This window comes from Schistocerca gregaria, chromosome 1, assembly GCF_023897955.1.
Source record: "Schistocerca gregaria isolate iqSchGreg1 chromosome 1, iqSchGreg1.2, whole genome shotgun sequence".
NCBI lineage: Eukaryota > Metazoa > Arthropoda > Insecta > Orthoptera > Acrididae > Schistocerca > Schistocerca gregaria.
In genome coordinates, this window is record NC_064920.1 from 1,159,466,343 (window position 1) to 1,159,482,070 (window position 15,728).

At 40.4% G+C, this 15,728-nt stretch overlaps 1 protein-coding gene across 4 annotated transcripts in view; it reads right to left on the reverse strand.

The window, feature by feature from the left end:
• Positions 1–15,728, reverse strand: part of LOC126284091 (integrator complex subunit 1) — a 292,520-nt gene that overhangs the window by 75,398 nt on the left and 201,394 nt on the right. For all 4 annotated transcript variants that reach the window (XM_049982751.1, XM_049982744.1, XM_049982760.1 and 1 more), the window contains 2 exons: positions 9,816–9,960; positions 7,381–7,612 (listed from right to left, as the gene is read on the reverse strand). In XM_049982751.1, the coding sequence (XP_049838708.1) occupies positions 7,381–7,612; positions 9,816–9,960 (377 nt within the window). The remainder of the gene's footprint in view (positions 1–7,380; positions 7,613–9,815; positions 9,961–15,728) is intronic.

Consider the following 15,728-nt stretch of genomic DNA (forward strand, 5'->3'; position numbering starts at 1 on the left):
GGCCGAAATGAGAAGAAATCTCATAATAATTTGCCAGGAGAAGAACGGGTGCATTTATTCCTCAAATGACAGTCAGAAGATCTTTCCATTCACTTAAGTGAAAATATTAAATGAGCTCATGCAGAAGTGAACAAAGAGACTGTTAAGATGTTTCTCTCAATATCAAGGCAAAGCTGGAAAATCTCCCACCTAGCAACATGATCAACTATGATGAAACCAACATGTCAGACAATTCAGGCAAGCAGCTGATAATTACGGAACGAAAAAGTGATGGACTCATCAAAATCTAGTGTCTCAATAATGATGGCAGCTAGTGCTGATGGTAAACTGCTTCCTCCATACGTCCTTTACAAATCACAGCGTTTGTGGGACACGTGGCAAGAAGGTGGACCACAAGGAACCCGTTTCAATAGGAACAAAATTGGATGGTTTGACCTGCCAGTATTTGAAGACTGGGTCTTTATAATCTTTTTGCCCTTTTTGAAGAGGCAAAACGGGCCAACAGTCATGATCAGAGATAACTTATCCAGTCATGTGTCTTTACGTGTTATTGAAGAGTGTGAGCGGAACAATATTTCATTCATTCTCCTCCCCCCACCCCCGCAATAGCACGAACCTCCTCCAACCGCTCCATGTTAAGCTCCTTCAGGCCAATGAAAGCAGCATGGCGAGCTGTATTAACTGATTGGAAGAAACATACTCATGGGACCATTTCCAAGGATGGCTTCCCATCTCTTCTGAAGCAGACACTGACTAAGATTTCAGCAAACTCCATGGAAAACATAAATGGTGGATTTCGCGCCGCAGGCCTAATCCCTTTTAATCCAGATCATGTCACGAAAATTGCCTGATAATGAGGAGAGCCAGCAAAGCAATGCAGACGCAAGGTCTTCCACTTTTGAAGAAATGCTCAAAAGAAATTCATTATCCTCCAAATAAGGTTGGTAGCTCCCACCAATGCTGTAAACTAGACGTTCAACCTAGAAAATCAATCACTGGCCGAGATTTTCAAGGAAACGAAAACAGTGCTGAAACAAGTGACAGTGCTTCTAGCAGTAGTGAAATTGAAAACGACACACCATCCAATGAAATTATACTGCTGAAAGAAGAGGGTTTTCTTGTTGCAGAGTACAAATATAAATGTGGAAACATGGAGCAAACAAGGCAGTATGTTGGAGAGGCCACAAATGTTGGTGCTACGGAAGTAAGTGTGAAATTCTTGCGCCCACACGAGAACAGTAAAAACATTTTGTTTCCTAACGTCCCCGATGAAGACACAATACAAAAATTACAAATTTCGAGAATACTTTCCACACCAGTTGAGAAGAGAGGAATGTTCATCTTTCGAGAAGATGTGCTTTAGACTCGAAGACAATCGTTTATTTAAAGTGTCTGCAACTTAATTTAGAATGATGAGTGAGAAAAATTATTTGGACCTTTTAGTTAAATTACTTTGTTTGTTTCTGTCTGTTTCTAATATTTCAGTTAAGAACTGTTAAAATTTTTATTTAAATCTTTGCAAAATAAAAACTTATCTGTAATGTATAAAATTCATTATATCATTACATATCACTTATTTGTAACAAAGGGCTACCTTAAAATGTGTAAAATGTCACCAAAATAAAATAAAAAGCTTGTAGAATTTTAAAAAAGGCAGTAACTGTCCGAATTCGTCCTCTATATACTGTAACTCCAGACAGAGATTTAAAAAACACATGTGTCCAAAACCACCCCAATCCCTGGGGTGACTTTGGACACTTTATTTAACTGCATCAGATAAATATACCTACACATACATTTTCTTGTTCTGGGATATTTTATTCGTTACACGTATACCCTATCATTTCCATAACAATCAATTTAATCTGACAATATATATGAAAGTTACAATCAAAATAACGACAAAACCATCTGAAATCACACCGTTTGACGGTATCCCTTTTTTCCCCCAGTAATGATTTGTTTTTGTGGAGGTTTGTTCCATCTAGGCAGCTAATTGAAGGCAGTTTGTTTATTGCTATAGGCGTTTCACTTCTTTTATTTGTGAAGGATTGTCAACAGTGATTTCCAGTGCCTGTTAGCCCATATATGTGGCCCTAGTGATGTTTCATCATCCTCCATGTTCCAGTTGACTGGTTTCTGGTGTTCTGTCATCCACATGTGATTCAACACATCACATACACCACTTGCACTTTACATTTTTCTTGATTGGTTTGCACAGGAATTGCAACAAAAACAATTTTCATATATCAGACCTACTGAAAAATTAGTGTATTAAAACGGTTTTTTTCCTATGCAAGTCTGTCAAAGCCAATTTGTCATGGTGACTGTTAAAAAGCTTTCACTGATTTAGTTTGCTAACCTTTTAAATTTTTCATGCTAATTAAGGCCACAGAAACACCGTCTTTTCCCAATGTACTTCTGGCCGAAAAACTATTCTGTGCTCATAATGAAATGTTAAAAAACAGTGAACCAGTCAGGACATTTTATTTTATATATAGAGATATCACAGTAGTTTTTATAATGATTCTTAGATTTCTTTCTGCTTTCTGTAAACCAACAGGCCATGAAGTTTGTTCCATGTAACAGATCTATTTATTGAGTATGACTACTAAAAAACAATAGCCTATAAACATTTCTATCACACTTTATGGCAATATTAATGGTTTAGGTAGCTCAAATTCCAGTGTGATTCATAGTCGAAGAGTTAAACCATTATCATTGGTGCTAGACAGATATAAGCTGGTGGGACACTCTGATTCTGGGATCCAAGCATTCTGGCCTCCCTTTTTAACCTTCCCCAACATAGCCCTCTTTCCTTCTAACAGTTACGAAAGCTAGGATGTTTCCTTTACTTCTATATGTGGCTACTGGCTGTGCCATTTTAGTAGGACATTTCCAATAGGGTGTAAATATTTTACGAGTAAATGAGACCACTCACTGAAAAGCAGAGGTGTTAAGTTGTCAATAGTGACATACAAAAAAGAAAGAAGGCTTGCTAGCTTTTGGCATACATGTTTTCCCCACACAGAGCACATATGCGCGCGCGCGCGCACACACACACACACACACACACACACACACACACACACACACACACACACACACACCTCTATGCTCCTACACAGATCCGGCTGCACACACTGTGTCAGGATTGCAGTTCGACATATGGGCAAGGGTGGGATGGGGTGGCAGGAAGGAAGGAGAGGTAGCAGGAAGGGGCTTTAGGAGTGGGTAGCTAGCAGTTTGGAGGGAGGCAGGAAGATTGTTTAGGGGTGAGTAGACAGTTTGTAGGCTAGGAAAGTAGGTGGGACAGTTCACAGGTCCATGGGCAAGACATATGGGCACATATGTGAGAGCTGGGGAAGTCGCATATGAGTAAGGTGATGTGGAGATGTGAATGTGGAGAGTGTGGCAGAACAGAAGAAAGCAAAACTGTTTGGTGGAGGGTGTGGGGTCTGTGGGCTAAAGGAGATTGAGGAGGGTATTGTGAGCAAAGGATGTTTTGCAAGGGTAACTCCCATCTGAGGAGTTCAGAAAAGCTGCTGGTGGAGAGAAGGATTCAGATGACCTGTGCTGTGCAGCAGCCATTGAAGACTAGCATGTTGTGCCTAGCAGTGGCCCGTGCCACTAGCTAGTCAACTTTGTTCTTGTCCACTGTTTGGCAGTGGCCGTTCATTCTGGTGGATAGCTGGTTAGTTGTTAGGCAGACACAAAAAGCTGTGCAGTGACTGTAGCAGAGTTGGTGTATGACATGGCTGATTTCACAGGTGGGGTAGGATAAGGGTGTGACGGGACTGGAGTAGAAAGTGCTGGGTAGGTGGATTGGGCTGGTCTTGCATCTAGGTCTTCCACAGGGATATGATCCCTATGCCAAGGCAATGGACGTAAGGAGAAACCTAATCATCCTACCAGCAAACAAACCACTGTTGTGTTGAATTTCAGTGACTGCCTGACAGATGGCTTCGACCAACTGTCTGACTCCTCCATCTATCAACTCTGTCATAGTGCTCCCATCCCAGAAGTCTGACATAACTTACCATCCCAGAACCTCTCACCTGAGTCCATCTCCCTCTTCACATCCACCTTCAACATGCTCCCTAAAATCCATCAATCCAACAATCCTAGTTGCCCCATTGCAGCTGATTACTGTGTGCCTACTGAAAGAATTTCCGCTCTTGCTGACCGACACCACCAACCCATTGTCAAAATGTAGTTCTCACATCAAAAATAATAATCACTTCCAGCACGATCCACCATCCTCATCCGTTTAGCTCCTTGATCCCAACATGTCACTGGAGATGTAACCTTCCTATACATCAACATCACTCATGTCCATGGCCTTGCCACCATTGAACACTCTCTCACCCAATGTCCCCAAGCCCACTACTTCATTTCACACAGAACTTGCCAACTATATCCTGACACACAACTACTACTTTGTGGTGAAGATATATAAACAAATCCACGGCACAGTCATGGGCACCCGTACTGCATCCTCCTATGACAACCTTTTTTATGGGGCATCTACTGGATCCTAGACTCCCAAAATCTTCATGATCTAGACTCCATGCCAAGGCACTCTAGTCTCATTCCTGCACAACCTCAACACCTTCTCTCCCATCTGCTACATCTGGTCCCCTTCAACCTAATGCGCTATCTTCCTGGGTGTTGACTTACACCATTTTGATGGCTCCATCCACACCTCCCTCCATATCAAACATACTAACTCCAATAGTACCTGCATTTCCACATCAGTCATTGCTTCCACACCAAAAATTCCCTCCCATACAGCCTGGCCAGCCGTGGATGGCATATCTACAGTGAATGACAACTTCCTTGCCCAGTATGGTGCAGTTTTCGTGAGGGCCTTCACAAACAGGCGCTATTCTCCAAACCTAATCCACAAACATATTTCCAGTGCCATATTCTCACACATCCCTAATCCTCCCACAACCCTCAAGAAACAGATACAGATGAATGATCCCCTCCATCACCAAACATCACCATGGACTGGAACAACTGAACCATATCATTCGCCAGGGTTTTGGTTATCTGTCATTCCACCTTTAAATGAGGACCATCCGCCGGCCGCGGTGGTCTCGCTGTTCTAGGCGTGCAGTCTGGAACCGTGCGACTACTACGGTCGCAGGTTCGAATCCTGCCTCGGGCATGGATGTGTGTGATGTCCTTAGGTTAGTTAGGTTTAAGTAGTTCTAAGTTCTAGGGGACTAATGACCACAGCAGTTGAGTCCCATAGTGCTCAGAGCCATTTGAACCATTTGAGGACCATCCAACTCAGGGGAATCCCAAATCCAAATTCCCATTCATGCCTCGGCCCTACCTAAGCCTGGGTTTCAGGCAGGATCCCCCATTTCATTCAATTCTGAGGTGGTATTCCAGTACAGTTGTAGAGTTTCTGTAATGCTGTTCAAGTTTAGAGGGAATACCATATGGCTGATGTGGAATGAATATTTGGATTGAGGCAGGAGGCATACTAGGTTGATCTATGCGGGTGTGCAAAGACACTGCGGAAGGGTGGTGAAGTGGTTACTGTATCTGCCTACTGAGCACAAGATCCAGGTTCAAATCCTGGCCTTGGTGCAATTTTTCATTAATTACCTCAGTCTGCAAATTACATCATCATTTATTTTATGTTATTCCTCACAGATGTGAACTAGAGTGATGTTATAGTACTCACAATAACAAACTCTACAAAAATGCTACATGTTACACAAAGAATAAATGTATCTTGTAAAACAAAAACAGAAACAGGAGGTTAACGATGTAGCTCATTACAGGATGCTTTGTAAAGCTGATGATGATAATACAGCCATAAAAAAAAAAAAAACCACATGAAAAATTAGTCACATCAGATAAAAAAATAAAGACAATATGGTATGTAGTGAAAGAGGAGACTGGTAGAACCAGTAGAAGAGGAGTAGACCGTTTAAAAGTAAATGATAAATTGAATACAGAGGAGTTAGTGATGCAACACTTTTTATTGAACTTTTAATAACTTTTACTGAACAGAAGGTGTTGTCAAGTTCAGTTGATGCTGCCATGGAATGTCTCAGGTAAGCCATAACAAACAAATGCAGTAATATGAATATGACCCTCACTATACCAGAAGTAATGTTCACCATAAAATCTATTAATTATAAAATTTGAGAGAATATGATAAAATACTGACAAAGTTAATAAAAAATTGTTCTTCTGAGCTTAGAAACATATTAAGTTTTTGTGTAACGGTTGATATCACTGGAACATTTCCCAATTGGCTGAAGGACTTTGAAGACCAGATGAACAGAATGGATCAAGTCTTCGAAAGATGTTATAAAATAAACTTCAACACAAGTAAAGCAGCGAAAGCAAAATGTAGTCTAATTACACCAGGCAATGGTGAGGGAATTAGATTAGGAAATGCATAACTAACAGTAGTGCATCATTTTTGTTCTTAGGGGAGTAAGGTAACTGATGATGACTTAAGTAGAGAGACGGCAACAAGAAAAGCATTTCTAAAAACAAAAAAAGACATTTATATATATATATATATATATATATATATATATATATATATATATATATATATATATATATTTGTGTTAGGAAGTGTCTTGAATGTATTTGTCTGTAGTGTAGCCTTTTGAAGAAATGTATTCGTAGTTGTGAATATGGACAACTATCAGCTGTACAATGGAACAATGACTATGAAAATTTGTGCTGGACCAGGACTTATACCTGAATTTCCCACTTTATGACAGAAATCGCCTTAACCAATTTGGCTATCTTATACAGTAACAGATTCGAATGGATACAAGTTTAGTGGTTGACTAGAAAATTTGCATAGGACAGATTAGTGAAGACAGGTGTAGCAAACCAGACTTCAAACAAAAAACTGCAGCATCGACACCAGTATTACATAAAATCTTATTTCTGTGGACTGTCAGTAATGTGATCTATGTAAATAAGTGTCAAATTAATTTTCTGTTGATGATCTGTGGTTACAATAACCTCCACATTATCATATGCATCTCAATTTATTGTACATTTATATTTATAATGACAAATTTGCAATTAGCTCTTAAATGAAAATATTTTTTTGACTTATTGCACATCTAATACGACTATTTCACTTAGGTTCTGTGAAAGGCATATTACCATACCATTTTCTTTTTATAAATATGTATTCTTGTTTTATGACATGTTTTTATATCCTTGGGGATCTGGTCTTACTATCAATCTATGGAACAAAAGTATTTCTAATTTAAGCTGATAGAAACTTATATTTAAAAAAAAGGCATGTTTTATTAATATAGAAAGATAAGAATAATAAACAGTCAATATAAATAGTGTACTCCAAACAAGGAGAATACATACCTCATTGACTTAACAGGAATTCCAAATGACTGGATAAATAGAACAAGCTGAGATGGTTCAAGATCAGTCAGAGCAGCATCAACAAGTCTGTCAACATCAGAACGAATCATACGCAATTTGAGCCAGTCAGGAATCAACAATGCTTCTTCAGAAGTGTCCACAAGATACGCTTTAGGTGGCTCACCCTCAACAGGAAACCAAATCTCCAGCATACATTCAAATATACCCCTATCTGCAGAAAATAAAAAAAAATTAAACAATGTCACTGTATTATCATCTCTGATTAACACTATTTCATTAATGGTAAATTCACTGATGTCGAGTTTCAAGGGTTTTAGCCCAGTACACAATTTCAATTTTGCCTCTAACATTTCAATGACTACTAAGCAAGTCACATTCTTCACAACCTTCAGGCACTGTTTTTGTATGTGCTCCTATACCTTAACTAGTAATCACATAAGACTACTGCGCAGAACAGCTTAAAAATGCTAACAGAATTTTGAGTGTCTATTCACACAACTCAAAGGTTCCAAACACTTCCCGTGTTTAACTACATTACTTTCGCTACGAAATGCATTATTTGTTGTAACGCTTAATGATTTAGTTGCATCTGCTAATGCCTTATATTTTTTGGGTATATGTACACTGTAGCTGTATAGACAGATTCATCTAAAAGCTATCAATGTTCTCAATGTTTTTTATGTGACTGACAACTCGGAAAGTAAGAGCATCATTTGCTACGAGCAATGGAGGGTGAAATTTTGACACTTATGCAGCTGAAATATCAGTAGTCTTCTGACTACTAATGTACCATTTCCAACATATGCTTAAGTTTGATGTTACTTGAACTATATTCCAGAAATCTCTGCACAGTTATTTTTTCTACGCAAATGTTTTATCGGAATTCCATTTTTGATGTAACCTAACATATCAACAATTATCAACTAATAAAATTACCAAGGGGCAGAAAAGATCTGGCTATAAACACAAGAAACTGACCACATTACTGAGGAACTTTCTCTCTCTTTCTCTCTCTCTCTATTATAAAGTGAACACCTATTCTGTGTCCTTTAACTGTGTGCTTACACACTGACACGTTTCCTCAAAATCCATCAGCTGGTCACAGTAGGCAAACAGTCTGCTGATGAAACACTCTTCATTTTAAAAAATAAAAATATTTATCAGTCTTGTATTACCCTGTTTTGAGAGACTTTCCTTTGCAACATTATCTTCTGATGCTCTTTTTCTTATCAATAGTTTAAGGACTAAAGGTAACAACTCAGCAAATAGTTGAGGTGCTGAGTTGTCCACACACACACACACACACACACACACACACACACACACACACAAAATAAAAAATAAAAAAATAAATAAATGTCATGTCCCCAAAACTAATTAAATGTTAACAATTTTCAATACAATGAAAAGGATTGATCGCTGCTCACCATATAGTGGAGATTTGAGTGGCAGTCTTTTTGTTGTGTCTGTTTGCAACTCAACATCTCCACTATATGGTAAGTACCAATCTACCCTTTTCAAATAACGCCATTATTGCAATCCGAAAACAAAGGAAGTGGGTTACAGTACGCTTGTTCACCCACTGCTTGAATACTGCTCAGCGGTGTGAGATCCATACCAGATAGGGTTGATAGAAGAGATAGAGAAGATCCAACAGAGAGCAGCACACTTAAGTTACAGGATCATTTAGTAATCGTGAAGGCATTATGGAGATGATAGATAAACTCCAGTGGAAGACTCTGCAGGAGAGACACTCAGTAGCTCGGTATGGGCTTTTGTTAAAGTTTCAAGAACATACCTTCACCGAAGAGTCAAGCAGTATATTGCTCCCTCCTACGTATATATCGCGAAGAGACCATGAGGATAAAATCAGAGAGATTAGAATCCACACAGAAGCATACCGACAATCCTTCTTTCCACGAACAGTATGAGACTGGAATAGAAGGAGAACCGATAGAGGTACTCAGGGTACCCTCCGTCACACACCGTCAGGTGGCTTGCGGAGTATGGATGTAGATGTAGCTGTAGATTATTCCATCCTGGATTTCCCATTGTTCAATATTTTTCACTTATATTTAATTTTTCAGTTAAACACATGCTCCTATTGTTGAGTGCCAAATGTTGACTGTGTATGCAAGTTATTTATCTACCCTTGCCTCCCCTTCCTTGATGAGCACCTAGCGGATCAACTTAAAAACAGGAAGTTGTTTGTCTACCAGTTCCCACAGGCACTGGATTGAAAAGTCCACTTCAGCAGAATGAAATAAAGCACTAGAAACAGACTCACAGAAATAATAGAAATTAGTAGACAACTGAAATAGGCTTCACCCATAGACAGAAATCTAACAGCTTAACATATTTAACTAGTTTTAATTTAAATATGTGCATATGATATGTACAATAATTAATCTTACCTAGGCCAGGTCCATAGTTAAGCAAGATGATAATTGCATGAACAACAAGAATATGCATTGTTGACTCTTCACCTGTGCTCCAGGTGATAAGAATCTGATCCTGACTCTCTGACCACTGATAGGCTTCTCTGCGAGGCTCTCGTGCCTGTAACAATAAAACATTGCTAGAACAAATCACACAATAAGTACATCAGTTCTGATCAAAATAAGTTCCAGTTTCATTTATTACAATAACAGAAAGTCTAGTATGGGTGCAGCAAACGATATCTGAAAGGCCATTGCCCTGAAGGGTGTCACAAACAAGTATAACAGCACATGAAGTTACACTTGCTTACAGGTAAGTTCACACAAATTTCACACAAATGCACAACTGCACCATCACTGACTGCTTGTGAATGAATGCTTGGACAAATGAGTGTGAGGGGAGAAAAAAGAATCATTGCAACTGAGACAGTGGTGCAAAATACAAGGGAGCAGGAGGCAGAAGACATTTTACATTCGCCAGCAGTGCCAAAATGAGGATTAATTATTGCAGCAACTGCAAAAGACAAGACACACACGGAGGCAGAGGAAGGAAGAGAGATGGGGGAGAGGGACTTGGAGGGAGAGGGACTTGGAGGGACGGGGACTTGAGGGGGAGGAGAGAGGGATGGAGAGGAGAGACTGGGAAGGGGAGAGATGGACGGGGGTGGGGAGAAGAGGGGGGAGACCTGGGGAGGAGAGAGTGGGGGATGGAGAGGAGAGAGCGGGGGATGGAGAGGAGAGACTGGGAAGGGGAGAGATGGTCGGGGGTGGGGAGAAGAGGGGAGGAAGACCTGGGGAGGAGAGGGTGGGGGGAAGAGACCGGTGGGAGAGAGGCAGTTATGCAGGGGTAAGAGATGTAGAATGTCAAGCCAGGAGAGGAATGCAGTGGTAAATGATAGGATAAGAAAAGGGAGCATGGAAGGGCACTGGAAGACTGGAAGAGACTGCAGTCTGCAACAGGCAATAGGATTGCAAGCATGGAGTAGTAATGGATGTGCAAATGACACCTGGATAGTTCTGAGGATCTATGTTGATAGAGAAGGAGAAAGTGGAAGAGATGATGGAGGGAAAGATCCAAAAGGCACAGGTACTAAAATCGGCAACATGTATTATAAATTGTAGTTAAAACATAAACAATGCTTTCAGTTTGTGTTACAGCAAAAGTTACATTCATTAATGAAAAAAAAAATCATAACATCAAAGCTAATTAATGTAGAGAACTGAAATTTTCAGAATACACTTGTCTAGCAACATATTTAAGTGGCTAACACTGCTAGACCACAGGTTAATGTAAGCAATAGATAAGCCATAGCAAATGTGTAATGTGTAATGCTGGTACCTTAATAACCAGTGCAACTGTTAGAATGTTGAATGCAAACATGCATGCAGTATGTAGTACAGGTACCGGATGTCAGTTTGTGGAATGGAGTTCCGTCCCTTTTTCAATATGGGGGGTTGGTTAATGCTGGTTAAGGGCGGCACAGGAATTGTCACCCAATGATGTCCCGCATGTGCTCAATTCGAGACACATCTGGTGATCACCACAGGCCAGGGCAACATATCCAAACTCTGTACAGCAAGCTGAGTTACAACAATGATATGTGGCAAGTGTTATATTCTGGAAAACACCTTCTGGACTGCTGTTCAGAAATGGCACCACAACAGCCAGAATCACCAGACTGATGTGCGAATTTGCAGTCAGGGTACATGGGATAGCAACAACTGCACTCCTTCTGTCATACAAAGTCAGACCCCAGACCGTAGCTCTAGGTGTAGTTCTGGTGTGTCTAGCATGCAGGCAGGTTGGTTGCAGGTCCTCAACTGACCTCCTCCTAACCAAAACACGGCAATCACTGGCACCAAGACAGAACCAACTCTCATCAGTAAACAGAACAGTTCTCCACCCTGCCCTCCAATGAGCTCTCACTTGACACCAATGAAGTCACAAATGGCAGCAGTGTGGGGTCAGTGGAACGCATACTACATGGCGTCTGGCTCAGAGCCAGCCTTCAAGTAATCGATTTTTAACAGTTTGTTGTGTCGCTGTGATGCCAACTGCTGCTTGAACTGCTGCTGCAGACGTAGTACAATGAGCTGTGGCCATAAGCTGTACACAACTTTCTTCCCTCTGTAGTCTCATGTGGACATTTGGAGACCGGTCTTCCTCCAACCGTACACTCTCAGGACCACTGTTGCCAGTGGCTCTATTCCTGCAAAGTCTTTCTGCAATATCACAGAAGGAAACTCCAGATTCTAGTATCACTGTTACAACACCTTATTCCAACTCAGTGAGTTGTTGATAATCATGTCTTCATTGCCTTAAATGCATTCTTGGCTGACTCACCACATCAAATCTCATTGGTAACTAGCGAACCCCGACCATTGCAGTGTGTATTTAAATCAAACCTGACTTGCGTCATCATAATGGTGCTATTAGTGCCACACTTAGGCAACTCACGCAAAATCTGAAGAGACATCATCTTTCAGATATAGAAACACACCAACCAACTGTTGTTTATGTCACAAAACTCCTCCTTGGTGCGTGTCCCCCCCCCCCCCCCCCCCAGTGTATGTACATCAAAGAGGGACACAGCGTCAAAAATATAATATTTATAAATGATGTTTAGTAATGCACCAGAGTGCCAATCAGAGACAACTATCTATACAAAAACAAAAAAACATTAGCATAAAACATCGTTACTTGGTCAATACTATTGAACTAACGCTCAAGACAAGTATTACCTTTATAACACGATATCTCTGAAAACTCTCAATAAATTTTTTATTTTTTCCATTTCAATTTATTTCTTCAAAGTGGAATTTGTTTCACCACCATTAGTTGAAAAATTTCCAGCTGTTACACAATGTACATATATCCACCATTCCCTGTCTTATGTTATTTAAGGGATGAAAAGCATGTAGTGGATAAAAACTGGAAACGGTGTTATTGTTTTACATATGGAAGAAAATTGTCAATATTTATCAAAGCTGTAGAACACCATCAATAAAAAATAGCCTACTTAAAAAAGACTTGCAAAGGGCTTTTAAATATAATTGGGAACCTCTTTTGTGACACTCTTTTGATCACAGGAAATTGCCGTGTACAGTAAACCTGCATTCTCAGTGCAATTCAGTAACATGTACAGTGTCTCCAGCTGTGAATACAACACTGCACTGTTCAGTCTGTCAACATGTCTAAATGCTCATTTCACTCTTAGATAAAGCATGCTTTGTCCCTTTACAGCAAGACCTGTTGTCACCAGAGGAAGTTTCACGCCAAAATGGCATACACTGCAGCAACATCATTTTGATATTCAACTGCTATTATGAGCCATGGAACATTGGACATCTGCCTCATACTTGCCATCTCCAGTCAATAACAGCAGATAACGACCGCTACCTACAGGTCACAGACACACTAAGGAGAGTGGAAGACATCTCCATGCTGCCTTTTGGAGGCAACAGAGAGCTGTATCAACATAGGCAGTAAGTAATCATCTTCAATCAATCAATTTTTCCTCTAACCATCCATTATGACAACAGCACCATGATGACTGAAGAAAGTAGGAAAGGGAACACCTATACAATTTATTGCCTAGAGACTGAAAAGCTTATGTTCATGAATCAGTACACTTATAGAAAGCAGCACTCATATGAAACTGAGCTTGCCATTTTCTCATATGATACACTGCAAACTATGGATTAAAGGCCACAGACAGATTCCATATTCCTAGATTTCAGTAAAGCATATTACACAGTACCCCACAGCAGACTGTTGATGACGATATGAGTGTACAGAATAGGTTCTCAGATATGCAAGTGTCTCAATGACTTCTTAAATAATAGAACCCAGTATGCTGTCCTCGACAGTGAGTGTTCATCAAGAGACAGGAACTGCAATATGACTGCTATTATTTTCTAGATACATAAATGATCTGGAAGACAGGATGGGCAGCAATTTGTCGTTTTGCCAATTATGCTGTGATGTTCATGATAGTGTCCAAGATGAGTAAGTGTATAATGATACAAGATGACAGACAAAATTTCTAGTTGGTGTGATAAATTGCAGCTGGCTCTCAATGTACAAAAATGTAGGAACAACAAGCCAGTAATGTTCCGATACAGCATTAATAGTTGGTACCAAATTATAAGTGTTCTACTTGACACAGTCAAGTCATTTAAACATCTGAGCGTAACATTTCAAATTGATATGAAATGGAACGAACATTTGAGGAATGTGGTAGGGAAGATGAATGACCGACTTTAGTTTATTGACAGAATTTTACTCAAGTGTGATTCACCCGTAAAGGAGACCTATTCTGGAGTATTACTGGAGTATTTGGAACCCGCACAAGGTCTGATTAAAAGTAAAGGAAGTGAGTGAAGTAATTCAGAGGCAGGCTGCTAGATCTGTTACCGCTAGGTTTGAACAACATGCAAATTATGCGGAGATGCTTCGGGAACTCAAATGGGAATTCCTGGAGGGAAGACAACTTTCCTTTTGAGGAACACTATTAAGAAACTTTAGAAAACCAGCATTTGAGGCTGACTGCAGAACAACCCTATTGTACACAGCATACATTTCATGTAAGGACCGTGAAGGTAAAATATGAGAAATTAGGCTCATATGGAGGCATATAGACAGCTGATGAAAGGAAACAGCAAACAGTGCTTCAGAGTACCCTCATAATGCACCGCACACTGGCTTGTAGAGTGTATATGTAGATGTAGATGAATAAAGATCAACGACGTTGGGTTCTCTTCACTGAAGAATGCAGCCTTTGTTTGAGACGGGGTGTTGTAGTAGAAGTGTGTGAAGGGGAGCAGGTACAAATTCACATTTCATGTATGCAGTCTCAAATGTTCAGTAGGGAGGGAGGGAGGGAGGGGGGCAGGGCTACACACACACACACACACACACACACACACACACACACACACACACAGCACCATTCCCACTCTCCCAGTTGTCACCGCCACCTCCACCTTTAGTGCCACCGGCTCCAGTACAACAGCCAGCCTGGTCAACATCCCTCTCTGTCCGACACATTCCTAGGCTTCTTGTGCCCTCAGAACCCATCCATGTTAAAGTCTTCCTTGCTTCCTCCGCAGACACCATGGCTCATATAATTCCATTTTTCCACAGCCGTGGGCCTGTTGTAGTGCTTCGAGAATGTCCGTGTAAATTCTAGAGCCACTCGTCCATCTGCTGTCTCGAGCTTATATATATATATATATATATATATATATATATATATATATATATATATATATATATATTAAAAACAAAGATTCCAAGACTTACCAAGCGGGAAAGCGCCGGCAGACAGGCACATGAACAAAACACACAAATACACACACAGAATTACGAGCTTTCGCAACTGGCAGTTGCTTCGTCAGGAAAGAGGGAAGGAGAGGGAAAAATGAAAGGATGTGGGTTTTAAGGGAGAGGGTAAGGAGTCATTCCAATCCCGGGAGCGGAAAGACTTCCCTTAGGGGAAAAAAAGGACAGGTGTACACTCGCACACACACACACACACACACATATCCATCCGCACATACACAGACACAAGCAGACATATTTAAAGGCCAAACCCACATCCTTTCATTTTTCCCTCTCCTTCCCTCTTTCCTGACGAAGCAACTGCCAGTTGCGAAAGCTCGTAATTTTGTGTGTGTGTTTGTGTGTTTTGTTCATGTGCCTGTCTGCCGGCGCTTTCCCGCTTGGTAAGTCTTGGAATCTTTATTTTTAATATATTTTTCCCATGTGGAAGTTTCTTTCTGTTATATATATATATATATATATATATATATACTCCGCAAGCCACCTGACGGTGTGTGGCTTATTTTAAAAATAAGTGGGAGAGTGGAAGCGTATCTACTGCACCA